At 49.0% G+C, this 25,685-nt stretch overlaps 1 protein-coding gene across 1 annotated transcript; it reads right to left on the bottom strand.

Moving 5' to 3' along the window:
• ZNF839 (zinc finger protein 839) lies at nucleotides 1–24,803 on the bottom strand. The gene is given in 9 exon segments (XM_058429436.1): nucleotides 1–203; nucleotides 205–1,043; nucleotides 3,129–3,258; nucleotides 3,401–3,538; nucleotides 6,511–6,660; nucleotides 7,704–7,796; nucleotides 10,485–10,709; nucleotides 17,628–18,530; nucleotides 24,494–24,803. Coding segments are annotated over 9 exon segments (2,799 nt in total). The 5' UTR covers nucleotides 24,782–24,803; the 3' UTR covers nucleotides 1–170.
• Between the last annotated feature and the right edge of the window lie 882 nt (nucleotides 24,804–25,685).

Here is a 25,685-nt window from a genome sequence, read left to right on the forward strand (position 1 = left end):
TAGAAAGACATTATTCTTTATAAATAGGTTCATCTGTGCAATATTCACATTAGAAAAATATACATTGCTTGCCATAGACTTTCCGCTGGATAAAATCAGACAAATCTAGGATCTGACTCCACTTCACTGTGAGGGCTCTGGCTCCACGGTGACAAACAACTCCACAGCTTCTAGAGGAACTCCTTCTGGTGGGCCCATCCGCAGGGCACGCCCCTCTGCATCAGTCACTATGACAATGTCCTCCTCCTGAGGCACTATTGTACCTGGAGGGGACAAGATAAGCCCATCGGAAGTCTGAATAAAAATCTGCTTCTGTCCCTGAGACGATAACTCATGGCTCCCGTTGGAAATTTCAAAAGCCATGGCTTCGCCGACAGCAACCACGCTCTCCAGTTCTCTCTGGCCAGAGTGTACCTCCATCCCACAGGGGAACCGGTTCAAGTCCCCCGAAAGGCTTCTGAGACGCCCTTCAGTCAATAGTGACCCATGTGGGCCAGGCTGAGGCCCTGGCCTGGGCACAGTCCTGTAGGCACAGTCTACTGCCACGCTATCCACAGACAAAATTTTCTCAAGCGGAGGGGCTGCAACCTCCATAGGCAGGACGCTGCTGGGGCTGGGCTGCTGGCGGTTCAGGTGAAAGTCACAAACCTTGCCAAGGTGTCCTGCCTCTGCATGTCCAGGCCCCCCAGGCGGCAGGGACTCTGCTCCACCACCAGATGACAAAGTGCTGCAGAAACCCGGGCTCCTCAGGCTGTCCCGGGTGTCCTGGTCTGAAGAGTGTTCCAAAGCATTCTCTCCAGGAAATGCTGCCACCTGTGCCTGGGTCAGCCTCCTAGGCTCTCCTGACTGAGCATAAAGAGGCAGCCCACTGACATCCCGGGATGAGAAAGCAGCACCTGTAGACCCACTCCTGGCTTCTAAGTTAGCCAGCACCTGAAACTGCGAGCCCGCCTGGAACACACTCCCATCGCCACCAGAAACCGTCGTCGTATGGCTTTCTTCAGAACGGGGACAGACAGTCACATTTACTGGAGCGGCAAAACCTAAACATTTTGGGAAACAGGTGAACATGGCGTGTACTGTGTCATGGCCCACTCACTGCACTCACCACCCAAAACCAGCTAGGCCAAGTCACCTGCCCTGCAGAAAAGTCAAAGCATCGATGCTCCTTGCTCCTTGGGATTGGTAGCAATTTTAAAAAATACATCCCTATTCTCTATTCACAAAGACAGATTTGTATTAAAAATATGCTCTAAGAGCCATTCGACAGTGTGCTGTTTGTTTTTTGTTTTTTTTTTTGAGATGGAGTCTTGCTCTGTCACCCAGGCTGGAGTGCAGAGGCACGATTTCAGCTCACTGCAGCCTCCGCCTCCTGGGTTCAAGCAATTCTCCTGCCTCAGCCTCCTGATAGCTGGGATGCCACCCATGCCAGCTAATTTTTGTATTTTTAGCAGAGACGGGGTTTAACCATGTAGGTCAGGCTGGCCTCAAACTCCTCACCTTGTGACCCACCTGACTCAGCCTCCCAAAGTGCTGGATTACAGGCATGAGCCACCACACCCAGCAACAGTGATTTTATGCCAACATTGAATGAATGATTGGTGGTTCTTCATCAGAGTGAGCTGGAAAATTGCCCAAAGAGGCCTTTCCAAATACTCACATCCACACCCTCCCAACAACCCTACCCACAGACCTGGAACTCCCAGAGGTCCAGGCCCCTGTAGTTCACAATAACCTCCCCAGGTGATTCCAACACATGCCCCAATTAAGAATCACCATCAGGCTGGGCACAGTGGCTGCTCACGCCTGTAATCCTCGCACTTTGGGAGGCTGAGGTGGGCAGATCATTCAAGACCAGCCTGGCCAACATGGGGAAACCCTGTCTCTACTAAGAATACAAAAATTAGCCAGATGTGGTGGTGGGCGCCTGTAATCCCAGCTACTCAGGAGGCTGAGGCAGGAGAATTGCTTGAGCCTGGGAGGCGGAGGTTGCAGTGAGCAGAGATCGCGCCATTGCACTCCCGCCTGGGTGACAGAGCGAGACTCCGTCACAAAAAGAAAAAAAAAAAAGGCTGGCATAGTGGCTCACACCTGTAATCCCAGCACTTTGGGAGGCCAAGGTGGGCAGATCACCTGCAGTCAGGAGTTTTGGACCAGCCTGACCAAGATGGTAAAACCCCATCTCTACAAAAATACAAAAAAAAATTAGCCGGGCATGATGGCGGGTGCCTGTAATCCCAGCTACTGGGGAGGCTGAGTCGGGAGAATTGCTTGAACCCAGGGGGCAGAGGTTGCAGTGAGCCGAGATTGTGCCACTGCACTCCAGCCTGGGCGACAAAGTGAGACTCCCATCTCGGAAAAAAAAATTTATATATATAATTTTTTAAGTGCCTAGTTGTTAGGTTCTGGCTAGAGCCAGAATAAAAGCCACAACCTGTCTTGTTTTTAAATGTTAAATCTCAGCTGGCATGTCCAGCGAAGTCTCATGAAAGCCAAGCCATAGGTGGATGTGTCCTTGGGAGCCATCTCGGCCTAACCTCTTGGGACCTTCCTGGTATAGCCTGCTTACCACCACCTGGTGGCTCTCCTTTTTTTTTTTTTTTTGAGATGGAGTCTCACTCTCTTACCCAGGCTGGAGTGCAGTGGTGCAATCTCAGCTCACTGCAAGCTCCTGCCTCCCAGGTTCAAGCGATTCTCATGCCTCAGCCTCCAGAGTAGCTGGGATTACAGGCACACGCCACCACGCCCAGCTAGTTTTTTTGTATTGTTAGTAGAGACGGGGTTTTGCCATGTTGGCCAGGCTGGTCTCAAACTCCCGACGTCAGGTGATCCACCCGCCTCGGCCTCCCAAAGTGCTGGGATTATAGGCGTGAGCCACTGCACCTGGCCTGTAGCTCTCCATTTTAACAAGGCACTCTAGAAAACCCTGAAGACCTCAAGACTCACAGGCAACGAATCTGGAATGATAGAACACTGGGAGGCTGGAATGAAACTTGAGAAACCATAGGGTCCCCTTAAATCCAGCACAGGTCACCCAACCTGAAAAGTGGCAATCCTGGACACATCTGTGCATGCCAGCAGGGCTGCCGGGCCATGGATACACCCCACAAACAGCATTTTACCCTCACCAGCGGCCAAAGCATGCAAGGGCCTGGGCTTCTCCCAGCCTCTGCTGTTGGCAGCAAGAGATTCAGTGGTATCGTTGGACAGGGCGTCTCTTCTGGGCCTTTTCACCGAGGCCAGTCCTTCCTCCACAGCCTATGAAGAGAAGACCCAATCAGCTAGAATAGGAAGAAACAGGCAAACCTGTACCTCCTCTTCCTGGTGTGAACGGAAGAAGCCAAACCATGCTAATTCACCGTGCACAGAGTCACCGGGCACCCACTTCAGCCATGCCCACCTCATGTTCCCTCTTCTCGCTGCCGGCTCCCTCTGGCTGCTCCCCATCCATGTCTTGGCTGGGGTGCTCGAGTCCAAGGTTGTCTGGGCGTATTTCTTTCTTCCTTAGGAATTCTGTGATTCCTAATGACTCGGCAACCTGAAAAGAAACGGGCCAAGAGAATAAACTTCACCCAAACAGCATACACCTTCAGAAGCACATTCACATGCAAGAATTAAACGACTTCATAGAATTAAATCTACAAAGTTCCTCACCTACTGTGAGATGCCATCTCAACAATGAGAAAGATGAAGATCAACATAATCTTAGATGGACTAGCTGATGATAAAAACGGATTCTCAAAACTAGAAGGTTCTATGTGAGCACAATTTAGAGGAGACCAATCTTTTTTTTTTTTTTTTTTTTTTCCTGAGACAGAGTCTTGCTCTGTCGCTCAGGCTGGAGTGCAGTGGCATGATCTTGGCTCACCGCAACCTCCGCCTCCCGGATTCAAGTGATTCTCCTGCTTCAGCCTCCTGAGTAGCTGGGATTACAGGCATGCACCACCACGCCTGGCTGATTTTTGTATTTTTAGTAGAGACGGGGTTTCACCATGTTAGCCAGGCTGGTCTTGAACTCCTGGCCTCAAGCGATCCGCCTGCCTCAGCCTCCCAAAGTGTTGGGATTACAAGCATGAGCCACCGTGCTCAGCCCAGAACAGTCTTTACAAAACATTTAAAACACTCTCTTTAATGCTATCACAAGCTTAATAATGTTAGCTGATACCATGGTAACTTTCTTTCCCACTATCCCTCCTTTACTGACTTCTCACTGGTCTCTTCAGAAAAACGATCCCGCCTACCCCACACCCAGATCTCCCTTTCCAGCTGGTAAAAAGGCATGGGTTTTGGGGCCTGAGCTGGATCCCAGCTTCTCTGCCCATGGCCTGGGTGATCTTGGTGAGCCACCATCTCCCGAGTCTCCCTTGTCCATCTCCCTGACTTATCCAGACAAGAGATGACAGCTACCTGGAAAGGCTTTTGTGAAGATGAGATTTGACTCCATATGCAATGCCTATGTAAAACACCAGATGTGAAAGTGTTAAGAGACAGCTGTTATCATTTATACATGGACATTATAAAGAGAACCCCACAGAGCATGAGATGGGGGTGGGCACAGCAGGAAGGGTGGCAGAACAAGGTTAAGGGAGAAAACAGGCCATGTGGATTCTGTGCAGACCAACCTGGACGGTGTCCCCTCATAAACTGAGCCACTGTCATGCTCCCAAGAGGCAATGGCAGAGTCTGAGCTGCTTAAAAAGCCAGATTCTGTAGGGCATGCACAGTGTGTGTGTGTGCCGAGTTCTGCTTCACAGCAGGCTGATACCCACACTTGCTAAACTCAAGAGTTTAAAAAACACACAGGTGACTGCTGTTGCAGGGCATCTACATGAGGCTTAGCAAAAACCTGTTACCTTTTCATGATATATAATTTAAGAAAATAAGGCGGGGCATGGTGGCTTATGCCTGTAATCCCAGCACTTTGGAAGGCTGAGGCGGGTGGATCACTTGAGGTCAGGAGTTCGAGACCAGCCTGGCCAATATGGTGAAACCCTGTCTCTACTAAAAATACAAAAATTAGCCGGGCATGGTGGTGCACACCTGTAGTCCCAGCTACTTGGGAGGCTGAGGTGGGAGAATTGCTTGAACCCAGGAGGCGGAGGTTGCAGTGAGCCAAGATGGCACCATTGTACTCAAGCCTGGGTGACAGCAAGACTCTGTCTCAAAAAAACAAAAAACACCCCAAAAAATCCAATGTAGCTAAAGGCAATTTGATAATAACAATGACACTGAAATGAGAATTGTGTCAGAACCACCACAAACAAAAATGAATGGCCCCTATATAATCCACCCCCAAAAACCCACATAAGGAAGAAAACAGGGCCGGGCGTGGTGGTTCATGCCTATAATCCCAGCACTTTGGGAGGCCAAGAAGGGAGGATCACTTGAGCCCTGGCGTTCAAGACCAGAGTGGACAACATAGCGAGACCCCTTCTCTACGAAAAAATTTGAAAATCAGCTGGGCATGGTGACACACAGCTGTAGTCCCAGCTACTCAGGAGGCTTATGTGGGAGGATTGTTTGGGACTGGGAGGTTGAGGCTTCAGTGAGCTGTGATTGTGCCACTGCACTCCAGTCTGGGAGACAGAGGGAAACCCTGCTTCAAAACAAAACAAAAAAAACAAAATGATACCTGAGGTTTTAACTCTGATCATCAGTGAGTGGGAAGATTATGGTGGTTTCCATTTTCTCTTAGCTTATCTTCATTTTTGAGTTTTCTGGAAGAGCATTTATTGCTTTAAGAAAAAAAAACTGGGGACCGGGTGTGGTGGCTCACACCTGTAATCCTAGCACTTTGGGAGGCTGAGGCAGGCAGACTGCCTGAGCTCAGGAGTTCGAGACCAGCCTGGGCAACACGGCGAAACCCTGTCTCTACTAAAATACAAAAAATCAGCTGGGTGTGGCGGCGTGTGCCTCTAATCCCAGCTACTCGGGAGGCAGAGGCAGGAGAATTGCTTGAACCTGGGAGGCGGAGGTTACAGTGAGCTGAGATCGCACCACTGCACTCTAGCCTGGGCGACAGAGCAAGACTCTATCTATCTCCCAAAACAAAAAGAAAAAAAAATTTCACGTGATGGGAAAAAGCTAAAATGAGGTCGAATAGGAAAATGTCATTACTAAAAACATTCTCTTTCATACATGGAGTTTTTTTGTTTTTTGTTTTTGTTTTTTTTTTGAGACAGAGTCTCTGTCACCCAGGCTAGAGTGCAATGATGCAATCTCAGCTCACTGCAATCTCCGCCTCCTAGGCTCAAATCATTCTTGTGCCTCAGCTTCCCGAATAACTGGAATTAGAGGCATGTGCCACCACGCCCAGCTAATTTTTGTATTTTTAGTAGAGACTGAGTTTTGTCATGTTGGCCAGGCTGGTCTCGAACTCCTGACCTCAAGTGATCTACCTGCCTCAGTCTCCCAAAGTGCTGGGACTACAAGCATAAGCCGCTGCACCTGGCCCTTCTTTCTTTTGGCTAACTCTACGAGCAAACTCTTTCTGCCATAGGAGATTGTTACCTTATCATTGTTTATTTCCAGGGTCTCCTGGGAACACAGACCAGAACTACTGAGGTAATCTTGGCACATTTTCTTAACCATTTTATGCAACTCTTCAAATTCCTTATATATAGCTGGGAAAAAAGGCTTTGCTAGATGATCTTTTTCAACCTTCGTGAAGATAAAGACCAAAAAAAAAGTTTAAACTTGAGGCACTGATATGGAAAATACAGAAGAAAATCTAAACAAAGTTTCGGTTCCTTAACCCCTCAACAGCCACTCAGTGGTGTGCGTTTCCTTCAGTCCCCAGTGAGCACCTACTGTGTGCCCCGCATGGCGCAGGGAAGCCAGGATGGGCATGGGAGGAGCAGGTCAAGAAACAAACAAGCCTTGGGTGGGGGCCACGTAGGGCACGGGTGAGCTCCCGGACAGGGCAGGCAGGGAAGGCAGAACGGCCCTGAGCCCCAGCTGGGCTGTCAGCTCTGGAGGGAATGTGGGGCACAGGCAGCCTGGGCTGCAGCCTCAGAGTGGGCTCAGAGGGAGCAGAGCCTCGGGCAGAAGAGGCCAGCTGGGGCGAGTGGGCTCCAGGAGAGCCCAGGATGGCCATTATTTGTGGCTGCCACTTCCATTCCTCCCGTACCAAGTTAAAAGTCAAGGGAGTGGACGGGCACCTGCCCGAGACACCCAGCTACCCAGGCAGTGGCCCCCACACCAGGCACGGTGTGTGACCAGCAGGTTCACTTCAGCTGTCCTGGAAAAGGAAAACAATTCTAAGTGGCCTGGCTCTTTCCAAAATAACTATGAGCTGGGCAAGGTGGCTCACACCTATAATCCCATCACCTTGGGAGGCTGAGGCAGGAGGATTACTTGAGGCCAGGAGTTTGATACCAGCCTGGGCAACAAAGCTATATCCCATCTCTACAAAAAACATTTTTTTAAATAAATTAAAAATTAGCCGGGTATGATGGTGCATGCCTGTAGTCCCAGCTACTTGGAAGGCTGAGGTGGAAGGATTGCTTGAGCCCAGCAGTTTGAGGCTGCAGTGAGCGATGATGGCGCCACTGCACTCTAGCTGGGCGACAGAGCAAGACCGTGTCTCAAAAATAAAATTAACAACTATGCAGGCTATTGAAAAATAATTAATAAATAATAATATTATTTCTAAATAACTTCTAATCATCCTGCTATCATTTAGAAACACTAAGAGTACTCACCTTCATCAGAAGAAACTCATACACGGTCACAACCTGAGCCAGCTGAGGTAGAGCCAGTTCCACCAGATCCTCCCGGTCGCACTGCTGGAGGAACTACCAAGAGAAAGCGTTTCATGCCTTTGAATGTCGCGCAAGAATTTCCCAATAGCCAACAAGTTGGTGCAATATACAACATAAAAGACAGAAAGTTCTCCAAACATTTCAGTGACCAAGTAACTCTAAACATTCTGCTTTATTAACTATTTCACTTGTTTGTCCTTAATGAAGTACTATGATCCATTCTGGGTCCCCCGTGACAAGCTCTGGGCACTGTCCCGGGCACAGGCCCTGGAATAAGGACACGGTGATAAGGAGATGTGTGTCCTGCCCTCTAGGACTCACTCAGGCTGTGCCGCATGCTCAGGTGAGGGGGTGGCACAGCTGGAGGCAGCGCCTGGAGACGGGCAGGCCAGAAGGGCTGAAAGGCAACCCAGGCCCAGGCTGAGAGGAGCCAAAGGGTTTGGATTCCCTTCTCCAGGCAGCTGTGGAGGGAGGTTTTAGGAAGGTGCCTCGGGTGGTGGTGCAGAGGATGGGGCAGGGCTGGAAGCCTGGCAGGCAGTCAAGACTACCCCCAAAGTACAGGCAGGAAAAGATGAGGACTCAGGTAAGGAGAGGGATGTGGGTGGCAGGGGAGGGAGATGAGGGGAGGGCACAGCCCTCCAGGCTTAGCGACCACAGGACATGGGGAGGGGTGAGTGAAGGAGAAAGTCAAGAACGGCTGTGGGTTCCCAGCTTGAGCCTGGGGTAGGCGAAGCGGCCCCTGACAATGCAGGGGTGGACAGAAAGCCAGGTTGTGGGCTCTGCTCAGACATGAAAGGCCAAGGGGTTCACAGGACAGCCAGGTGGAGATGTTTCAATGAAGAGATCTGAGGCACCAGCGAGAGGTCTGAACGGGCAGCGTGGGAGTCTGTGGAGGGAAGAAGGCCTGGGAAACCAGGACGATGGTGGGATCCCCAGGGAAGCGATAAAGTGAGGGGGAAGCTGAGGAAGTCCTAGAAACAGGAAGTCTTCTGAGGTCCAGGGAGATCACAAGATCAGTGCTCAGAAGGCCAGACGCAGTGGCTCGTGCCTGTAATCCCTGCAATTTGGGAGGCCAAGCCAGGAGGATTACTTCAGGCTAGGAGTTCGAGACCAGCTTGGACAACATAATGAGACCCTGTCTCTAAAAAAAATTAAAAATTAGCTGGGTATGGTGGTGTGCGCCTGTGGGCCCAGCTACTCGGGAGGCTGATGCAGGAAGATCAATTGAGCCTGGGAGGTGGAGGCTGCAGTGAGCCATGATTGAGCCACTGCACTCCTGGGTGACAGAATGAGACCCTCTCTCAAAAAAAAAAAAGATTGGTATTTAGGGAGAGAGCAAGAGATTGAGTAGGAGCTGCAAGGGGCTGGAAGGGCTTCAGAGGAGGGCCACAGATGCTCGCAAAACAAGCAGAAAAGCTACAGAAAAATCTTTTCATTGTAAGACAAAAATGTTTAATTAAGACTTTCAAAAACCCTTTGACAGAAGTGACCAGCTGACTTTCAACTCCACAGGAAGTGGGAGAAGGTGGGAATATGGGATATTACCTTGCCATGGCCTGACCTAAATTCTGAATGAGCTTAGTAATAGCAGACAGGGAAACTCCACAATTTTCTGCTTAACACTCAGGTTCAACTGACAGTTTTTTTTTTTTTTTTTGAGACGAAGTCTCGTTCTTGTCCCCCAGGCTGGAGTGCAATGGCATGATCTTGGCTCACTGCAACCTCCGCCTCCTGGGTTCAAGCGATCCTCCTCCCTCAGCCTCCCGAGTGGCTGGGATTACAGGCGCCTGCCACCACGCCAGCTAATTTTGTATTTTTAGTAGAGATGGGGTTTCACTATGTTGGTCAGGCTGGTCTCGAACTCCTGACTTCAGGTGATCCGCCCGCCTCAGCCTCCCAAAGAAGTGCTGGGATTACAGGCGTGAGCCACCGTGCCCGGCCTCAACTGACAGTTTTGTCAGGTGACTAGTTTGGCTCTCCTGTTCCCGCCTAAGAGCAGAGCCCTGTGTATCTTGTGCACACTGTCCCCTCCATCCCTCGAACAGGGACTGATACTTGATGGACACCCAGTAAATGTATAAATTAATATCCATTTCTGGAGAAATTATCATCTGTAAGTCAAGAATGGTTCTGAAGGCCGGGCATGGTGGCTCATGCCTGTAATCCCAGCACTTTGGGAGGCTGAGGCGGGCAGATCACGAGGTCAGGAGTTTGAGACCAGCCTGACCAACAAGGTGAAACCCTATTTCTACTAAAAATACAAAAATTAGCTGGGTGTGGTTGGCAGGCGCCTGTAATCCAAGCTACCCAGGAGGCTAAGGAAGGAGAATCGCTTGAACCCGGGAGGTGGAGGAGCACAGTGAGCCGGGATGGCACCACTGCACTCCAGCCTGGGCGACAGTGTGAGACTCCGTCTAAAAAAAAGAATGGTTCTGAAAACCACTTCCGTTGTTTTCTAAACTACTTCCATATAAACACAGGTTATAATTATTCCTAAACTTACCAAGTCAAGCAACTTTGGGAGCTACACCAAAGGCCGCATAGTCACTTTAAACAGGTAAGAGTATGAATTAGTTCAGATATTACTGTCCTTGGCATCATCATATACTTAATGCAATGACATTTCAGGTGAACTGTTTAGGTGATTCAGAAACTGTTAGTGAATTGCTATATCCATGCTAAAGACACGGGTTTCAAGCACAGGGTTTAAGAGTGAGATACCTCCTTGAGCCTGGCTTTGCTTGGCGACGCCCTCTGCTCCCCTGCCGCAGCAGGGCCACCAGGTAGCTGAGCGGCCCTTCTCTGCTGGAGGACAGCTGTGCGGGACTCTGCAGGGGTCTCTGAGCATGCGCGTCTTCTAGGTCCTTGGTATCTCTCTGATCCCAAAAGAGCTCCATTTTCTGGTTCAGATGGCAATGTCTCTTCAACGTCTACAGACTGACCATTCTAGACAGTGTTGCACACCCAAAAGTAAAATAAAACAAGCATGCTTTATATACCCCATAAAAACCTTTTAGTGGTCGGACGCCGTGGCTCATGCCTGAAATCCCAGCACTTTGAGAGCCCAAGGCAGGTGGATCATTTGAGGTTAGGAGTTTGAGACCAACCTGGCCAGCATGGTGAAACCCCATCTCTACTAAAAATACAAAAAATTAGCCAGGCATGGTGTGCACCTGTAGTCCTGGCTACTCGGGAGGCTGAAGCAGGAGAATCACTTGAACCTGGGAGGCAGAGGTTGCAGTGAGCCAAGATGGCGCCACTACACTCCAGCCTGAGTGATACAGTGAAACTCTGTCTCAAAAAAAAAAAAAAAGAAAAAAAAAACCTGTTTGTTTAAATTTTGGATTTGGAGGTACATGTGCAGATTTGTTACATGGGTATACTGTATCATGCTGAGGTACAAGTAGTGAACACAGTACCCAATAGGCAGTTTTTCAACTCTTGCTGCCCTCCCTCCTTTCCTGCCATGAAAGCCTTAAAGCAGAAAATGTCAAGTCAAAAGCAATGAACTTGCTAAATTATTTCTTCTTCACATAATCAAGACATATTAACTACAATCAATGCATCTTAAATGTTCCCAACAAAATATCCCTTTTGGACACACGATCAATATTAGCTAGGCAGGCTGGGAGCAGTGGCTCACTCCCTGTAATCCCAGCACTTTGGGAAGTGGAGGCAAGAGGACTGCTTGAGCCCAGAAGTTTGAGACCAGCCTCTACAACATGGTAAAACCCTATCTCTACAAACATACAAAAACTAGCCAGGCCTAGTGGTGTGTTCTGTAATCCCAGCTACTTGGGAGGCTGAAGTGGGAGGACTCCTTGAGCCCAGGAGGTTGATGCTGCAGTGAGCCATGATTGTACCACTGCACTCCAGCCTGGGCAACAGAGCAAGTGACCACACACACACACACACACACACACACACACACACACACACACACAAATTAGCCAGGCATGGTGGTGCTTGAGAGGCTGGGAGGATCATTGAGCCCTGGAGATTGAAGCAGCAGTGAACCATGGTTGCACCACTGTGACAGAGTAAGACCCTGTCTCAAATATCTATATATATATTAGTTAGCCTGTAAGTCTGGGGTAGCAAACTGTAACCCTGGGATGTTGACTAAAATGAAACAAAAGACTTCTCTGGAGCTGCGTGCAGTGGCCCATGCCTGTAATCCCAGCACTTTGGGAGGCCGAGACAGGTGGATCACCTGAGGTCAGGAGTTCAAGACCAGCCTGGACAACATGGTGAAACCCCAACTCTAGTAAAAAATACAAAAAAATAGCTGGGCGTGGTGGCAAGAGCCTGTAATTCCAGCTACTTGGGATGCTAAGGCAGGAGAATCACTTGAACCCAGGAGGTGGAAACTGCAGTGAGCTGAGATCGCGCCACTGCACTCCAGCCTGGGCAACAAGAGGGAAACTCTGTCTCAAAAAAAAAAAAAAAAGAAAAAAAAAAAGACTTCTCTGATGTGACTGTCATCTTAAAACCTGACCTGAATTTTGTTCCTTATTCATTACTTATCCATGACTTTTTAAACTTTTAAATTATTTTACTGGATAGATTTAAAATACCATAAAATTCATCCTTTGAAAGTATATAATTCAGTGGATATAATATATTCGCAAAATTGTGTAACCATCACCACTATCTAATTCCCGCACAGTTTCATCGGCTCAGAAAGAAACTGTGTCCATTAGCAGTCACTCCTTCCTCCCTCCCGACAGGCCCTGGTAGCCACCAGTCTACTTTCTGTCTCCATGCATCTGCATGGCTTTTGAAGAGAACCCTAGATCTCGCCTTGTCCTTATGTCCTATTTCCTCATTCCCTGACAATTCCCTCCTCTGAAAATAGGAATAATAATGTAGAAAAATAAAATAAAGGCCAGGTGTGCCCGGTGGCTGATGCCTGTAATCCCAGCACTTTGGGAGGCCGAGACGGGTGGATCACCTGAGGTCAGGAGTTTGAGATCAGCCTGGACAACATGGTGAAACACTGTCTCTACTAAAATTAACAAAAATTGGCCAGGTGTGGTGGTGCATGCCTGAAGGCTGAGGCAGAAGAATCGCTGGAACCGAGGAGTTGGAGGTTGCAGTGAACTGAAATCGCACCACTGCACTCCAGCCAGGGCAACAGAGTGAGACCCTATCTCCAAAAAAAAAAAAAAAAAAAAGAGCGGGGAGCAGTGGCTCACGCCTGTAATGCCAGCACTTTCGGGGACTGAGGCAGGTGGATTGCCTAAGGTCAGGAGCTCGAGACTAGCCTGGCCAACATAGTAAAACCCCATCTCTACTAAAAGTACAAAAAATTAGCTAGGCATGGTGGCAGGTGCCTGTAATCTCAGCTACTAGGGAGGCTGAGGCAGGAGAATCCCTTGAACCCAGGAGGCAGAAGTTGCAGTGAGCCGAGATCATGCCATTGCACTCCAGCCTGGGCAACAAGAGCAAACCTCTGTCTCAAAAAAATAAAAATAAAAATAAAAAAAGAGAGAGAGAATTATAATAGAATACTAAGTACTACAAACTACTGAACGACATGAATAACCTAAATGAAATGGACAAATTCCTACATACACAAAACCTGCCAAAACTAAATCACAAAGAAGTAGAAAATCTGAGGCCAGGCGCGGTGGCTCACACCTATAATCCTAGCACTTTGGGAGGCCGAGGCGGGCAGATGACTTGAGGTCAGGAGTTCAAAACCAGCTTGGCCATCATGGTGAAACCTCGTCTCTACTAAGAAAAAAAAAAAATTAGCTGGGCATGGTGGTGCGTGCCTGTAATCCCTGCTACTCAGGAGGCTGAGGCAGGAGAATCGCTTGAACCCAGGAGGTGGAGGTTGCAGTGAGCCGAGATCGTGCCACCGCACTCCAGCCTGAGTGACAGAGCGAGACTCCATCTCAAAAAAAAAAAAAAAAAAGAAAAAAAGAAAATCTGAATAGACATAAAAGTAGTCAGGAGATTGAATCAAAAATCTCCCAACAAAGAAAATTCCTGGACCTGATGGCTTCACTGGCGAATTCTATCAAACATTTAAAGAATGAACACCAATCCTTTTTAAACATTTCCAAAAAATTAAAGAGGAGAGAACACTCCCTCACTCATTCTATGAGGCCAGCATTTCTCTGAAACCAAAGCCAGACGAAGCCACAAGAAAGGAAACTACAGGCCAATATCCCTCACGAGCACTGATGCAAAAAAACAAATACTAGCAAATCAAAATCAGCAGCTTATTAACAGGATTGTATGCTGTGACCAAGTGGGATTTACCCCTAGAAAGCAAAGATGGTTCAATATATGAAAACTGATCAGTGTAATATACCATATTAACAAAATGAAGGAAAAAAAATATGATCATCTCAGTTGATGCAGAAAAAGCACTGACAAAATTCAACACCCTTTCCTGATAAAAACACTCAACAAACCAAGAATAGAAGAAACTACCTCAACATAATAAAAGCCATATATGAAAAACCCACATCATGCTCAGTGGTGAAAAACTGAAAGCTTTTTCTCTAAATCAGGAACAAGGTAAGGATGCCTGCATTCATTACTTCTGTTCAACACAGTGCTGGAAGTTCTAGCCAGCACACTTATGCAAAAAAAAGAAATAAAAGGCATCAAAATTGGAAAGTGCCGGGCACGGTGGCTCACGCCTGTAATCCCAGCACTTCGGGAGGCCGAGGCAGGCGGATCACCTGAGGTCAGGAGTTCAAGACCAGCCTGGCCAACATGGTAAAACCCCATCTCTACTAAAAATACAAAAAATTAGCTGGGCATGGTGGTGGGCACCTGTAATCCCAGCTACTCAGGAGGCTGAGGCAGGAGAATCACTTGAACCCAGGAGGTGGAGGTTGCAGTGAACTGATATTGTGCCACTGCACTCCAGCCTGGGCGACAGCAAAACTTCGTCTCAAAAAAAAAAATGTAAAGAAAGAAGTAAAATTATCTCTATTTGCAGATATGATCTTATATGTAGAAATGCCTAAAGATTACACACACACACACACACACACACACACACACACAATATTAGAATAAATGAGGCCAGGTGCAGTGGCTCATGCCTATAATCCCAGCATTTTGGGAGGCTGAGGTGGGCAGATCACTTGAGGCCAGAAATTGGTCACCAGCCTGGCCAATATGGCGAAACCCCGTCTCTACTAAAAGTACAAAAATTAGCCAAGCATGGTAGCACACGCCTGTAATTCCGGCTACTAAAAAGGCTGAGGCAGGAGAATTGCTTGAAACGAGGGGGCAGAGGTTGCAGTGAGCTGAGATCACACCACTGCACTCCAGCCTGGGCAACAGAGTCAGACTTAAAAAAATAAAAGGTAAATACACAAAATCAGCTGCATTTCTAAATACTAACAATGAACAATTTGAAAAGGAAATAAAGAAAATAATTCCACTTAAAATCTAGCAATTCCACTTAAAATCTAGCAATTCCGCTTCTGGATATATACCCAAAGAAACTGGGCCGGGCGTGGTGGCTCACACCTGTAATCCCAGCACTTTGGGCGGCCAAGGCGGGTGGATCACAAGGTCAAGAGATCGAGACCATCCTGGCTAATATGGTGAAAGCCCGTCTCTACTAAAAATACAAAAACTTGGCGTGGTGGCTCACGCCTGTAGTCCCAGCTACTCGGGAGGCTGAGGCAGGAGAACAACTTGAACCTGGGAGGCAGAGATTGCAGTGAACTGAGATCGTGCCACTGCACTCCAGCCTGACGACAGAGCGAGACTCCATCTCAAAAAAAAAAAAACAATAGAAAGCAGGGTCTCAAAGATGTAATTGAACATCCGTGTTCATAGCAGCGTCATTCACAATAGCCAGAAGGTGAAAGCAACCCAAGTGTCCATCGACAGATGAATAAGCAACATGTGGTATGTACACACGGGGAGATATTACTCAGTCTTACAGAGGGAGGACATTCTGACACTCGCTACAACATGAACCTCGGACACGGTGCAAAGTGAAATAAGCCAGCCACAGAAAGACAAATATCCTGTGAGTCCACTTCTATAAGGAAATTAGAGGAAGTCAAAATCGTAGAAGACAGAAAGTAGAATAGTGGCTGCCAGGGTTGGGGGAAAGGGGAATGGAGAGTTGGTGTTTACAGGGACAGAATTTTAGTTTTTTGTTTCTTTTTCACTTAGCCCAACCTGAAGCTCAGAGTTTTAGTTTTAGAATATGAAACAAGAGTTCTGGAGATGTGTGGGAGTGATGGTTGCACAACACTGTGAATGTATTTAATACCCCTGAACCACACACTTAAATACGGTTAAGATGGTAAATGTCATGCTACGTGTATTGTACTACTGTGTGTGTGTGTGTGTGTGTGTGTGTGTGTGTGTGTGTGTGTGTGTGTATACATATTTTTTTTTTTTTTTGAGATGGAGTTCCGCTCTTGTTGCCCAGGCTGGAGTGCAATGGCACGATCTCGGCTCACGGCAACCTCTGCCTCACAAGTTCAAGCGAATCTCCTGCCTCAGCCTCTCAAGTAGTTGGGGTTACGGGCATGTGCTACCATACCCAGCTTATTTTGTATTTTTAATACAGACTGGGTTTCACCATCTTGGCCAGGCCGGTCTCAAACTCGTCACCTCAGGTGATCCGCCTGCCTCGGCCTCCCAAAGTGCTGGGATTACAGGTGTGAGCCACTGCACCTGGCTCAATAAAATATTTTAGAAAAAAAATTTTTGATGTGATAATGCAAATTCATAGCGACTCACACCTACTTTATCGGGAGTTTCAGAAGCGGCAGAAGGGGGAGAGGACACGCTAAGCAGCCAGGGGCTGTTGACACTCCAGAGCACCCCCGGGGACTCCTTTTCTCAACAACACCCTCTGTAATGGCAGCACCAGCGAAGAGCGCACTGCCATTGGTTTTACTGACCAAACCTAAAGAGCTGACGGATGCATTCCCATCAGATGTGCTCACTAAATCATGCCAGCACACGGAAGACACACATCTCCTGGCCTGTTTGGCAGCAGTGCAGACAACGTGGGGGTCTCAGATCCTCCACTAGAATGATTTTGCTCCCGCTTGAGCCTTCGCCTGAATCCCCACCAGACACCATAAAGGTCAATGTAAGGATGATGAGCAGGCAGGGGCAGGAATTGGGACTGATTTGGTTTGAATCTGTGTCCCCACCAAATCTCATGTTGAAGTGTAATCTCCAAAGTTAGAGGTGGGACCTGGTGGGAGGTGACTGCTGGATCATGGGGGCAGAACCCTCATGGCCGGTTTAGCATGACAGTGAGTGAGTTCTCATGATATCTGGTTGTTTAAAAGTGTGTGGTGGCCGGGCGTGGTGGCTCACACCTGTACTCTCAGCATTTTGGGAGGCTGAGGCAGGCGGATCACCTGAGGTCAGGAGTTCAAGACCAGCCTGGCCAACATGGTGAAACCCCGTCTCTACCAAAAATACAAAAGTTAGCCAGGCATGGTGCCGGGCGCCTGTAATCCCAGCTACTTGGGAGGCTGAGGCAGGAGAATCACTTGAACCCAGGAGGCGGGGGTTGCAGTGAGCCAAGATCAGGCCACTGTGCTCCAGCCTGGATGACAGAGCAAGGATCCATCTCAAAAAAATAAATGAGTGTGTGGCACCTCCCCCTGCGCCTTGTTCCTGCTGTGGCCATATGAGGCGCCTGCTCCCCGTCTGCCTTCACCGTGACTCTTTCCCAAGGCCTCCCCGGAAGCTGAGCAGATGCCAGCACCAGGCTTCCTACACAGCCTGCGGGACCATGAGCCAACTAAACCTCTTTTCTTTATAAAATACCTGGTTTCAGGTATTTCTTTATAGCAATCCGAGAACGGCCAAATAACAAGACACATACCCAGACAGAAACATTACCTGCAGGCCACCGCGTGCTGACTCTGTCACCAAGCAGGAGCGGGCCCCTCCCTCACATGGAGCCGCTGGCGTGGACGGCCCCGGGGAGGTCAGGCTGAGCGTCCTTTCCTCCATGCGCCCTCGGAGGGTGCTTCCACTGGCCTTCTCAGACAGCACCATCTCGGGGTCCAGCTGGCCATGGCCTGGGTTAAGTTTAAAATGTCGGGCCAGTCCCCCCTTCCCTATATATGACTTTTCACAAGTCTGACACTTAAAGCTTTTGGGCCTCAGGGGGCAGCTTGATAAGTCAAAGAGTGCGCGCCTCTCCCTCTGATCTTCATCTTCTTCCACACAGAGTTCTGAATAATCATCAGAATCTGACGGATGACCATCTGCCAAATCCTCTGTTTTTATGAACTTATAATCTTTAGCTTTATACTTGGGAGGTCGAGATACCCGTCCAGAACGTGTCTGTACTTTTAACGATTTTTTTAGTTTCTCAGTATGTTTTGTACGCAAGTTGGAAATAAACGGATGTGCTGAACTGGATGAAACAGATGTTACTGCCAGTGGTTCGGAGGTAGACAAAGGGGTCAACGTGGAGCCCTGTTCATTTGGAGCCTTGGGGGCTGGGACTGTCTTTGCAGGGACCACCTGGAGGGCTGGCAGTGGTCTCTGTACAAACCTCTGAGCAGGAGGTTGGCGTAAGTCACTTAGGAAGCATGACTGTGGCTCGGTTCTCACAAGCGGCTGTACCCTGAGCAGCTGAGGGCTGGTGATGTGGAGCCCCACCAGGCAGGAGCTCCCCCGGGGCGGCTGGCTCTTTCTTGCAGTTTGGGGCTGGATTGTGGCCGGTAGGGGCTTTGGCCTCTCCTGACCTTTCGTTTCTCCAGACGTTACCTTGACACAAATGGCTTCTAGTTGCTTACGTACAGAAAGACGAGAAAGAAAAGCACTGTGCTTATCAACATGTCTGCAATTTCACGCTTGTCATAAACCCATTATTGACATTTTTTCTAAATTACATCTTACATATAAAAATTGATGTAATGTGTTTGTACTAAGGTGGTGTTTTCCAGACCTTTCTGACCAGAGACCACAGTGATATAAGCTGGGCTTGGTGGCTCACACCTGTAATCCCAGCACTTTGGGAGGCCGAGGTAGGCCGATTATTTGAGGTTAGGAGTTTGAGACCAACCTGGCCAACATGGTGAAACCCCATCTCTACTAAAAATACAAAAATGAGCTGGGCGTGGTGATGCACTCCTGTAGTCCCAGCTACTCGGGAGGCTGAGGGAGGAGAATCGCCTGAAGCCGGGAGGAGGTTGCGGTGAGCTGAGATCGCACCACTGCACTCTAGCCTGGGCAACAGAGTGGGACTCCATCTCAAAAAAACAAAAACAAAAACAGAGACCACAGTGATACGTTTCACATTATGACCTAGTACACGTGTATATAAATATCTGCATACATAAATAAAAAGTTGATGGAACTACTTACCATTCCTATATAAATGCCCACTGATTGTATCTATTCTACATCACTTTTTTTTTTTTTTTTTTTCCCGAGATTAGGGTCTCACTCTGTCACCCAGGCTAGAGTGCAGTGGCGCGATCTTGGCTCACTGTAACCTCTGCCTCCAGGTTTGAGTGATTCTCCCATCTCAGCCTCCCGAGTAGCTACCACCACACCCAGCTAATTTTTGTATTTTTTGGTAGAGACGGGTTTCACCATGTTGGCCAGGCTGGTCTCAAACTCCTGACGTCAAGTGATTGATCCACCTGCCTTGGCCTCCCAAAGTGCTGGGATTTCTGGCGTGAGACACCACGCCCAGTTCTATTCTACATCACTTTTTAAAAAATACTAGTCATAATCTACTAAGTTGGTTTCATGACCAGTTAAGAGATAAGAGCCTTCTTAACAGTTTTACCCATGTGAGGTTTTTTTTTTCTTTTGAGACAGACTCTTGTTCTGTTGCCCAGGCTGGAGTGGAGCGGCACAATCTCGGCTCACTGCAACCTCTGCCTCCTGAGTTCAAGCGATTTTCCTGCCTCAGCCTCTCAAGTATCTGGGATTACATGCACGTACCACCACGCCCCGGCTAATTTTTGTATTTTTAGTAGAGATGGGGTTTCACCATTCAGGCTGGTCTCGAACTCCTGACCTCTGGCAATCCACCCACCTCAGCCTCCCAAAGTGCTGGGATTACAGGCGTGAGCCACCACACCTGGCCAGTTTTTTTTGTTTGTTTGTTTGTTTTTGAGATGGAGTCTCATTCTGTCGTCCAGGCTGGAGTGCCACTGCAACCTCTACCTCCCAGGTTCAAACGATTCTCCTGCCTCAGCCTACTGAATTGCTGGGATCACAGGTGTTTGCCATCACGACCAGGTAATTTTTTTTTTTTAAGATGGAGTCTCACTCCGTCGTCCAGGCTGGAATGCAGTGGCGCTACCTCGGCTCAGTGCAACCTCTGCCTCCCGGGTTCAAGCGATTCTCCTGCCTCAGCCTTCTGAGTAGCTGGGATTACAAGCACCTGCCACCACGCCCAGCTAATTTTTGTATTTTTAGTAGAGAAGGGGTTTCACCATGTTGGTCAGGGTGGTCTCAAACTCCTGACCTCATGATCCGCCTGCCTCAGCCTCCCAAAGTGCAGAGATTACAGGCATGAGCCACCGTGCCCGGCATTACACATGTGTTTTTGCTTGGAGTTTTTAGTACTCTAAAAGCAGACGTAATTCATAATGTGGGCCCATGTTTTTAAAAAAGTTTTTAATGAAATTCTGGAAGCCATAAAAAAGCCATAAAGAACAATGTTACCCAGCTTCCTACTGCCCAACCTGCATGCCTGTTTCTTCACCCTGTCCTGAACGTGTTTAGCATTCTCATGCTTTTTAAAAATTTATATGGCATATGCAGATATTTCTAAAAATATATAGTTCAGTTCTGAAATGTTTTTAAACTTTATATAAATGATATCATCTCCTGCAACTTGAAAGGGCTTTTTTCGGGTTTCTTTACTTCATTTTGCTTCAGGAATTTTATCCACGTTAACGTGGGTAGGTCTCAGGGGTTCATTTTCTCTGCAGTATGAGTACACCTCCAACCTTCTGTTCCTAAGTTCTGCTCTGAATCTTCATGATGTACGTGTGTACATGTGTGAGTTTCTCCAGGGGCATGTACCTAGGCATAGGGCTGAGTATCTTCAACAACTTTTTACAAATATATCTAACGAAATTTCAAATACATGTGCTTTTTGACCCAGTAATTCAATTTCCTGGATTCTATAAAAAAAACACGCAGGTGGCCACAAAGATGTTCTGTTCTACGAAGTTCAAAGCAGCACTGTCTATAATAGCAAAACACCTACCAAAGGGGAGAACTACCTTCAATAACATCCCACAAATATTTATTGAGCACTGACCGCGTGCCAGAAACACTGTTACAGGTGTCAGGGAAACAGCTGTCATACAGCTTAGGGGAGAAGGACGGGGAAGCAAAAGAAACAAGGCTCCCGCCCTCACAGAGCAGAAATAATGAGCATTTTCCTCCAGGGAGAAAAAGAGGCAAACCTCATCACCCGGAGCACAATTTCCCAGCCAACATTTCAGAACATGATCCTTTGACATGGGTGGCTGGAGGATGCCCAGCAGCATCTCTGCCTCTACCCACTATATGCCAGTAGTGATCCCAAGTCCTGATAATGAAGACATTGCCAAGTGCCCCCTATGGGGGCAAAACTGCCCTCGGTTGAGAATCACTTATTTGGGACCACTAACTGGCCCGCTTTGGACTCAACCTTCTGGTGTGATCCTCAAACAGTGGAGCATCAACAAAAATGTCACACAGGAGAGAATAAAGATCCTCACTGAGATCAAGCTGAAGTGTGACTCTCATCTGTCTCTTGCTATACTAGTACCATAGCAGAGGTCAGCCAACACTTTGTATGAATTGTAGAGAGCTGGCACCACAGCCCTGGGAGTCCCCAACTCCTGGGCTACTTGTTAATCAAATGACAACGAGATTGACTTTGCATATCCTTCAAGAACCCCATCTCTTTCATTTTACTGCCAGTCACACCTGTAATCCCAGTGCTTTGGGATGCTGAGGCAGGAGGATTGCTTGAGGCCAGGAGTTCAGGGCTAGCCTGGGCAACATAGTGGGACCCTGTCTCTACAAAACATTTTTAAATTAGCCAGATATGATGGTGCATGCATGTAGCCCCAGCTACTCGGGAGGCTGAGGTGGGAGGATCATTTGAGCCTGGGAGTTCGAGGCTGTAGTGAGCCGAGATCAGTCCAGCCTGGGTGAGAAAGAAAGACCCTGTCTCAACAAAACCCCAAAACAAAAACAGAATAATATACATACATACACTAAACCCTACTGTTTGAGGATAACCACAGCAGCAAAGCCAAACTAATAATGTATTTATCCTCTATCCTGACTGGCTTACCCTGTGGGTATCATGCTTGATACTGTTATGTTTAGTTAATTCAGCTAACATTAACTAAGTATTTCTGGGTGGAATACGTACACACGAGCCGTCCTAGCCTCACCCTTGAGATGGGGGCGGTTTCCCCTGCCATGCCTCAGTCCCCGCAGACCTGCTGAATCGGATCTCCTGGGGTGAGGTCCCAAGATCTGCCCTTTCAAAAGCTCCACTGATGATTCTGAAGGCAGACAAGCTTCCCCAAGGAATGCAGACAAGCTTCCCCAAGGAATGCAGACAGGTGAGGCAGACAGGAAAAATGTCATCATGGTACAACAGGTGCAATCAAGAGGCGGGAACAGCCCAGAGGTGGTGGATTGCCCAGAAGCAGTGATCTCTGAGGGGCATTTTGAAGGCTGGGAATTTTTGCCAGGTGAAAAGGGGCACACATCCATGTGTAAATGCACGGATGCATGAAAAGGGGCACAGCATGTTGGATGGAACTGGAAATTTCTGTGGGGTGGAGAAGAGGGAGGATGGGGACAGACAGCAGCCTAGATCTGACCCAAGTGTGTCCATTGGTCTGCTTCTGATCCACACCATCCCCCACGGTGAACACTGGGCCTTCTGCTGTGGTTGTTGAAATGCACCCCCAACCGCCCCAGAACCTGCCTCTCCTCTTCTGCATTTCCAATTCAGACGCACCCTTTCAAATTTAGTTCCGATACCACCTCTTCAACAAAGCTGCTTCTGATCTCCTCAGCCAGGAACAATCCCCCTTTCTCTAAATACATTCAGTTCTTTTTCACTATCTTTAGCTTTCTGGCCTTGATTGGAAGTTATCTGGGTCTTGTTTTATCTCCTGTTAGTTCATAAACTACTGAGGGGCAAAGTACGCACCCGGTTTGCCTTTGTGGCCTCCATGACACAGCTGGGGCTGAAAGAGAATCAGCAGAATGTGCTGCAAAGCTACATTATTGCAGGTAGAATTTATATCGTCTCCATTAGATTAGCTACAAAATACAATCCCATCATGCTGCCTAAGCTCGATTAAGTTTGCTTTTGCTTTACGAAAAATATGTCATTTTTGGATTCCAAACCCAAAAAGCTGTGGCCATATTCAGCAGGGTATGGTGAGGAGTACAGGGGCTCGGGAGAGCAGCCACACCTGAGGGACCTTGGGCAAAGCCACGCAACCTCCCTGAGCTTGTTTCCCACCTGCAAATGCCGGTACAAAAACACTGCTGAAAACTAAGCGGCCCAGCACAGTGCCCGGCCCAGAGCAGAGGCTTTGCAGGTGGCTGCCCCCGGATGGCATCTTGCAGCCTTCTGACCCAGATCAAAGTCCAAAAAGGTTGAGTTACCCAAGGTCACACCTCTAGATAGTGATAGTGTGGCATGTGGACAGAATCACACTCGTCTTCCTAAACCTTAGCAAGACAACTCTCCAGTCTTGATGATTAACTGGATACAACCCTACGCCGCTAACATCAGTCAAAAAAACTCACGAGTGAAGGTTCCTGATTCTATTCCCTAACCCATTTCTTCTAGTGGAAAAAGCTGTCTTCTTTTGGCAGTTTTGGGGTGAGACTAATTTTGTTTACAACCCCAGCGCTGAAATGGGATGGAATTTTACAGCTGCCGTGTAGGCCCTCTGGCTTCAGGCGCTATGCTACACCCTCCGGAGTCGGGCGACCGTCTTCTAGTTATCACTCCCCTAGCAACCAAAAGGTGTGTGGCCCAGGAAATAAACCCACTGGGAAAGGATGTTTTGTAGTATACAGAGTGCTTTCACATATTCCAAACATTGTGTATCAGGCACTGTGCTGGGTACGGCGGTTACAAATCAGTCACTATAACCCAGGATGTTAAGTCCTGCAGCGAACTAGTGTATTGTGCTTAACTTTGTTCCAAGCCTGGGCCTTGACACCTTACACCTGAAAAGCTAAGTTGGTTCCTTTTAATTCATTCATGTTTCAGCTCTAGTGTCTGGCCTACGGGACCACCCACTCTAAAGCGGCCCCCGTCAATCCCAGAACCTGCCTTATGTTCGTTCTTCATCAAGTGTGTTCAAGGCTTCACCTCCTGCACATAGCGGGGAGTGCTGGGAACACGGTCTCTAAGTGCTCCACAAAGGCTGAACGAGCGGTCAAAGGCCTGTAAGAAGAGCTAGGGAGCACGCAAAAGCCAACAGCAGGGCTGTGAAGGCAGAGAAGGCACGAGGGCGTTCCAGGCACAGGGCCTAGCGTGAGCAACCGCTCCTAGAGTGAGGCTCCTGGGGTGAAAATGCCAGGGTGGTGACAGGTGGGGGCCGAACGCCGTCCCTAAGAAGCTCAGCTTGGGGACGCCCTGAGTCTTAACCCAGGCGGATACTGGCCTCCCCGGACGAGCAGCTAGCCCTGCCGCGGGGCGTCGGCCCCCTTCGGGCCTCAGTTTCCCCACGTCCCTCCCGACGCCTCACCTGGGGCGGGAGCAGGCGCGGCGGGCGCGGGGTCTCGGTGCCCCGGCCCCGCTGCAGGGCGGCCTGTTGGGCCGCGTCCCGCAGCCGCCGCGCCGCGTCCTGCAGCACGAAGGGGGGCGGCGGCGGCGGCGGCTGCGCCTTCGTCACCTGCTCCAGGACCCGCCGCAGCTGCTCGGGGCCCAGCGGGGCCACACGTGCGACGCTGCCGCTCTGGCCCGGAGGAGTCGGGCCGCCGCCGTCGCCACCATCCTCGCTGCCGCCCCCAGCCTCCTGCTCCGCATCCGCCATGGCGGCCGAGACGGGGACTCGAACCCGGGTTGCTGAGCGACGGCGTCTCCAATGTGCGTCACCTAGGAGAGGGGCGGGCTACGAGTGCCTCGCAGGCCAAGACACCTCGAAAGGCGACCGCGTCTGGCCGGGAAAGTCGTGGAGTGCCCCGCCCCAGCCGACAACCGCCGCGGCTCCTAGGGCTGATCAGCAGAGCGGACCCCCGTTGTTTTCCTTATTGCCTGTCACGGATGTGTTTAAGACTCACCTTCTCCAGGAGCTGTCCCGGATCTCCCAGGGGGAGGTCTTCAGGGTTCCAGAGCCCCTGGCCCAAAAGTTACCACACTATCCAAGTGTTCTGACGTCATCATGCATCCGAATCAGCGAAGGATGCTGTCTGGAGATGCAGAGTCCTGCGCCCACCCCTAAACGTTTGGATTTATACATCTGAGAGGGGACCACAGTTTGAATTGTTAACGAGAGTGTTTCCCAATCCTCAAATTTTTGCCTTGTCACCCTAGCTTCTCTCTACCCACCCACCGAGATTGGGTGCACCTTGAAGGGAGAGATGATATATTACACAATCGGTGCCCAGCACAGGCCCTGCCCAGAACACAACGCACGCTCAGGGCATGAATGATGGATGGATGAATATGAATAAACGAATGAGTGAACGAATGAATGAACCCACCCTCTCTCTATCCATCAGCTCCACTGCCCCATCTTCCTCAGCCTGATCGCCTCTCCTTCTTACGGTTGAGGCTCTGTGCGCCCTCCGAATCTTGTAGCTGAAGGTGTGTACACACGTCCCAGCTCCTTTCCCCAAGGAGAGCAGGAGGTCCACTGGTCAACAAACCCTTATTAAGCACCTGGTGGGTGAATCGCTGTTTCCGCCCTGGGGGTATACAGTCTAGGTGCCGAGAAG

Source organism: Hylobates moloch, unplaced genomic scaffold (genome assembly GCF_009828535.3).
Source record: "Hylobates moloch isolate HMO894 unplaced genomic scaffold, HMol_V3 SCAFFOLD_16, whole genome shotgun sequence".
Lineage (NCBI taxonomy): Eukaryota > Metazoa > Chordata > Mammalia > Primates > Hylobatidae > Hylobates > Hylobates moloch.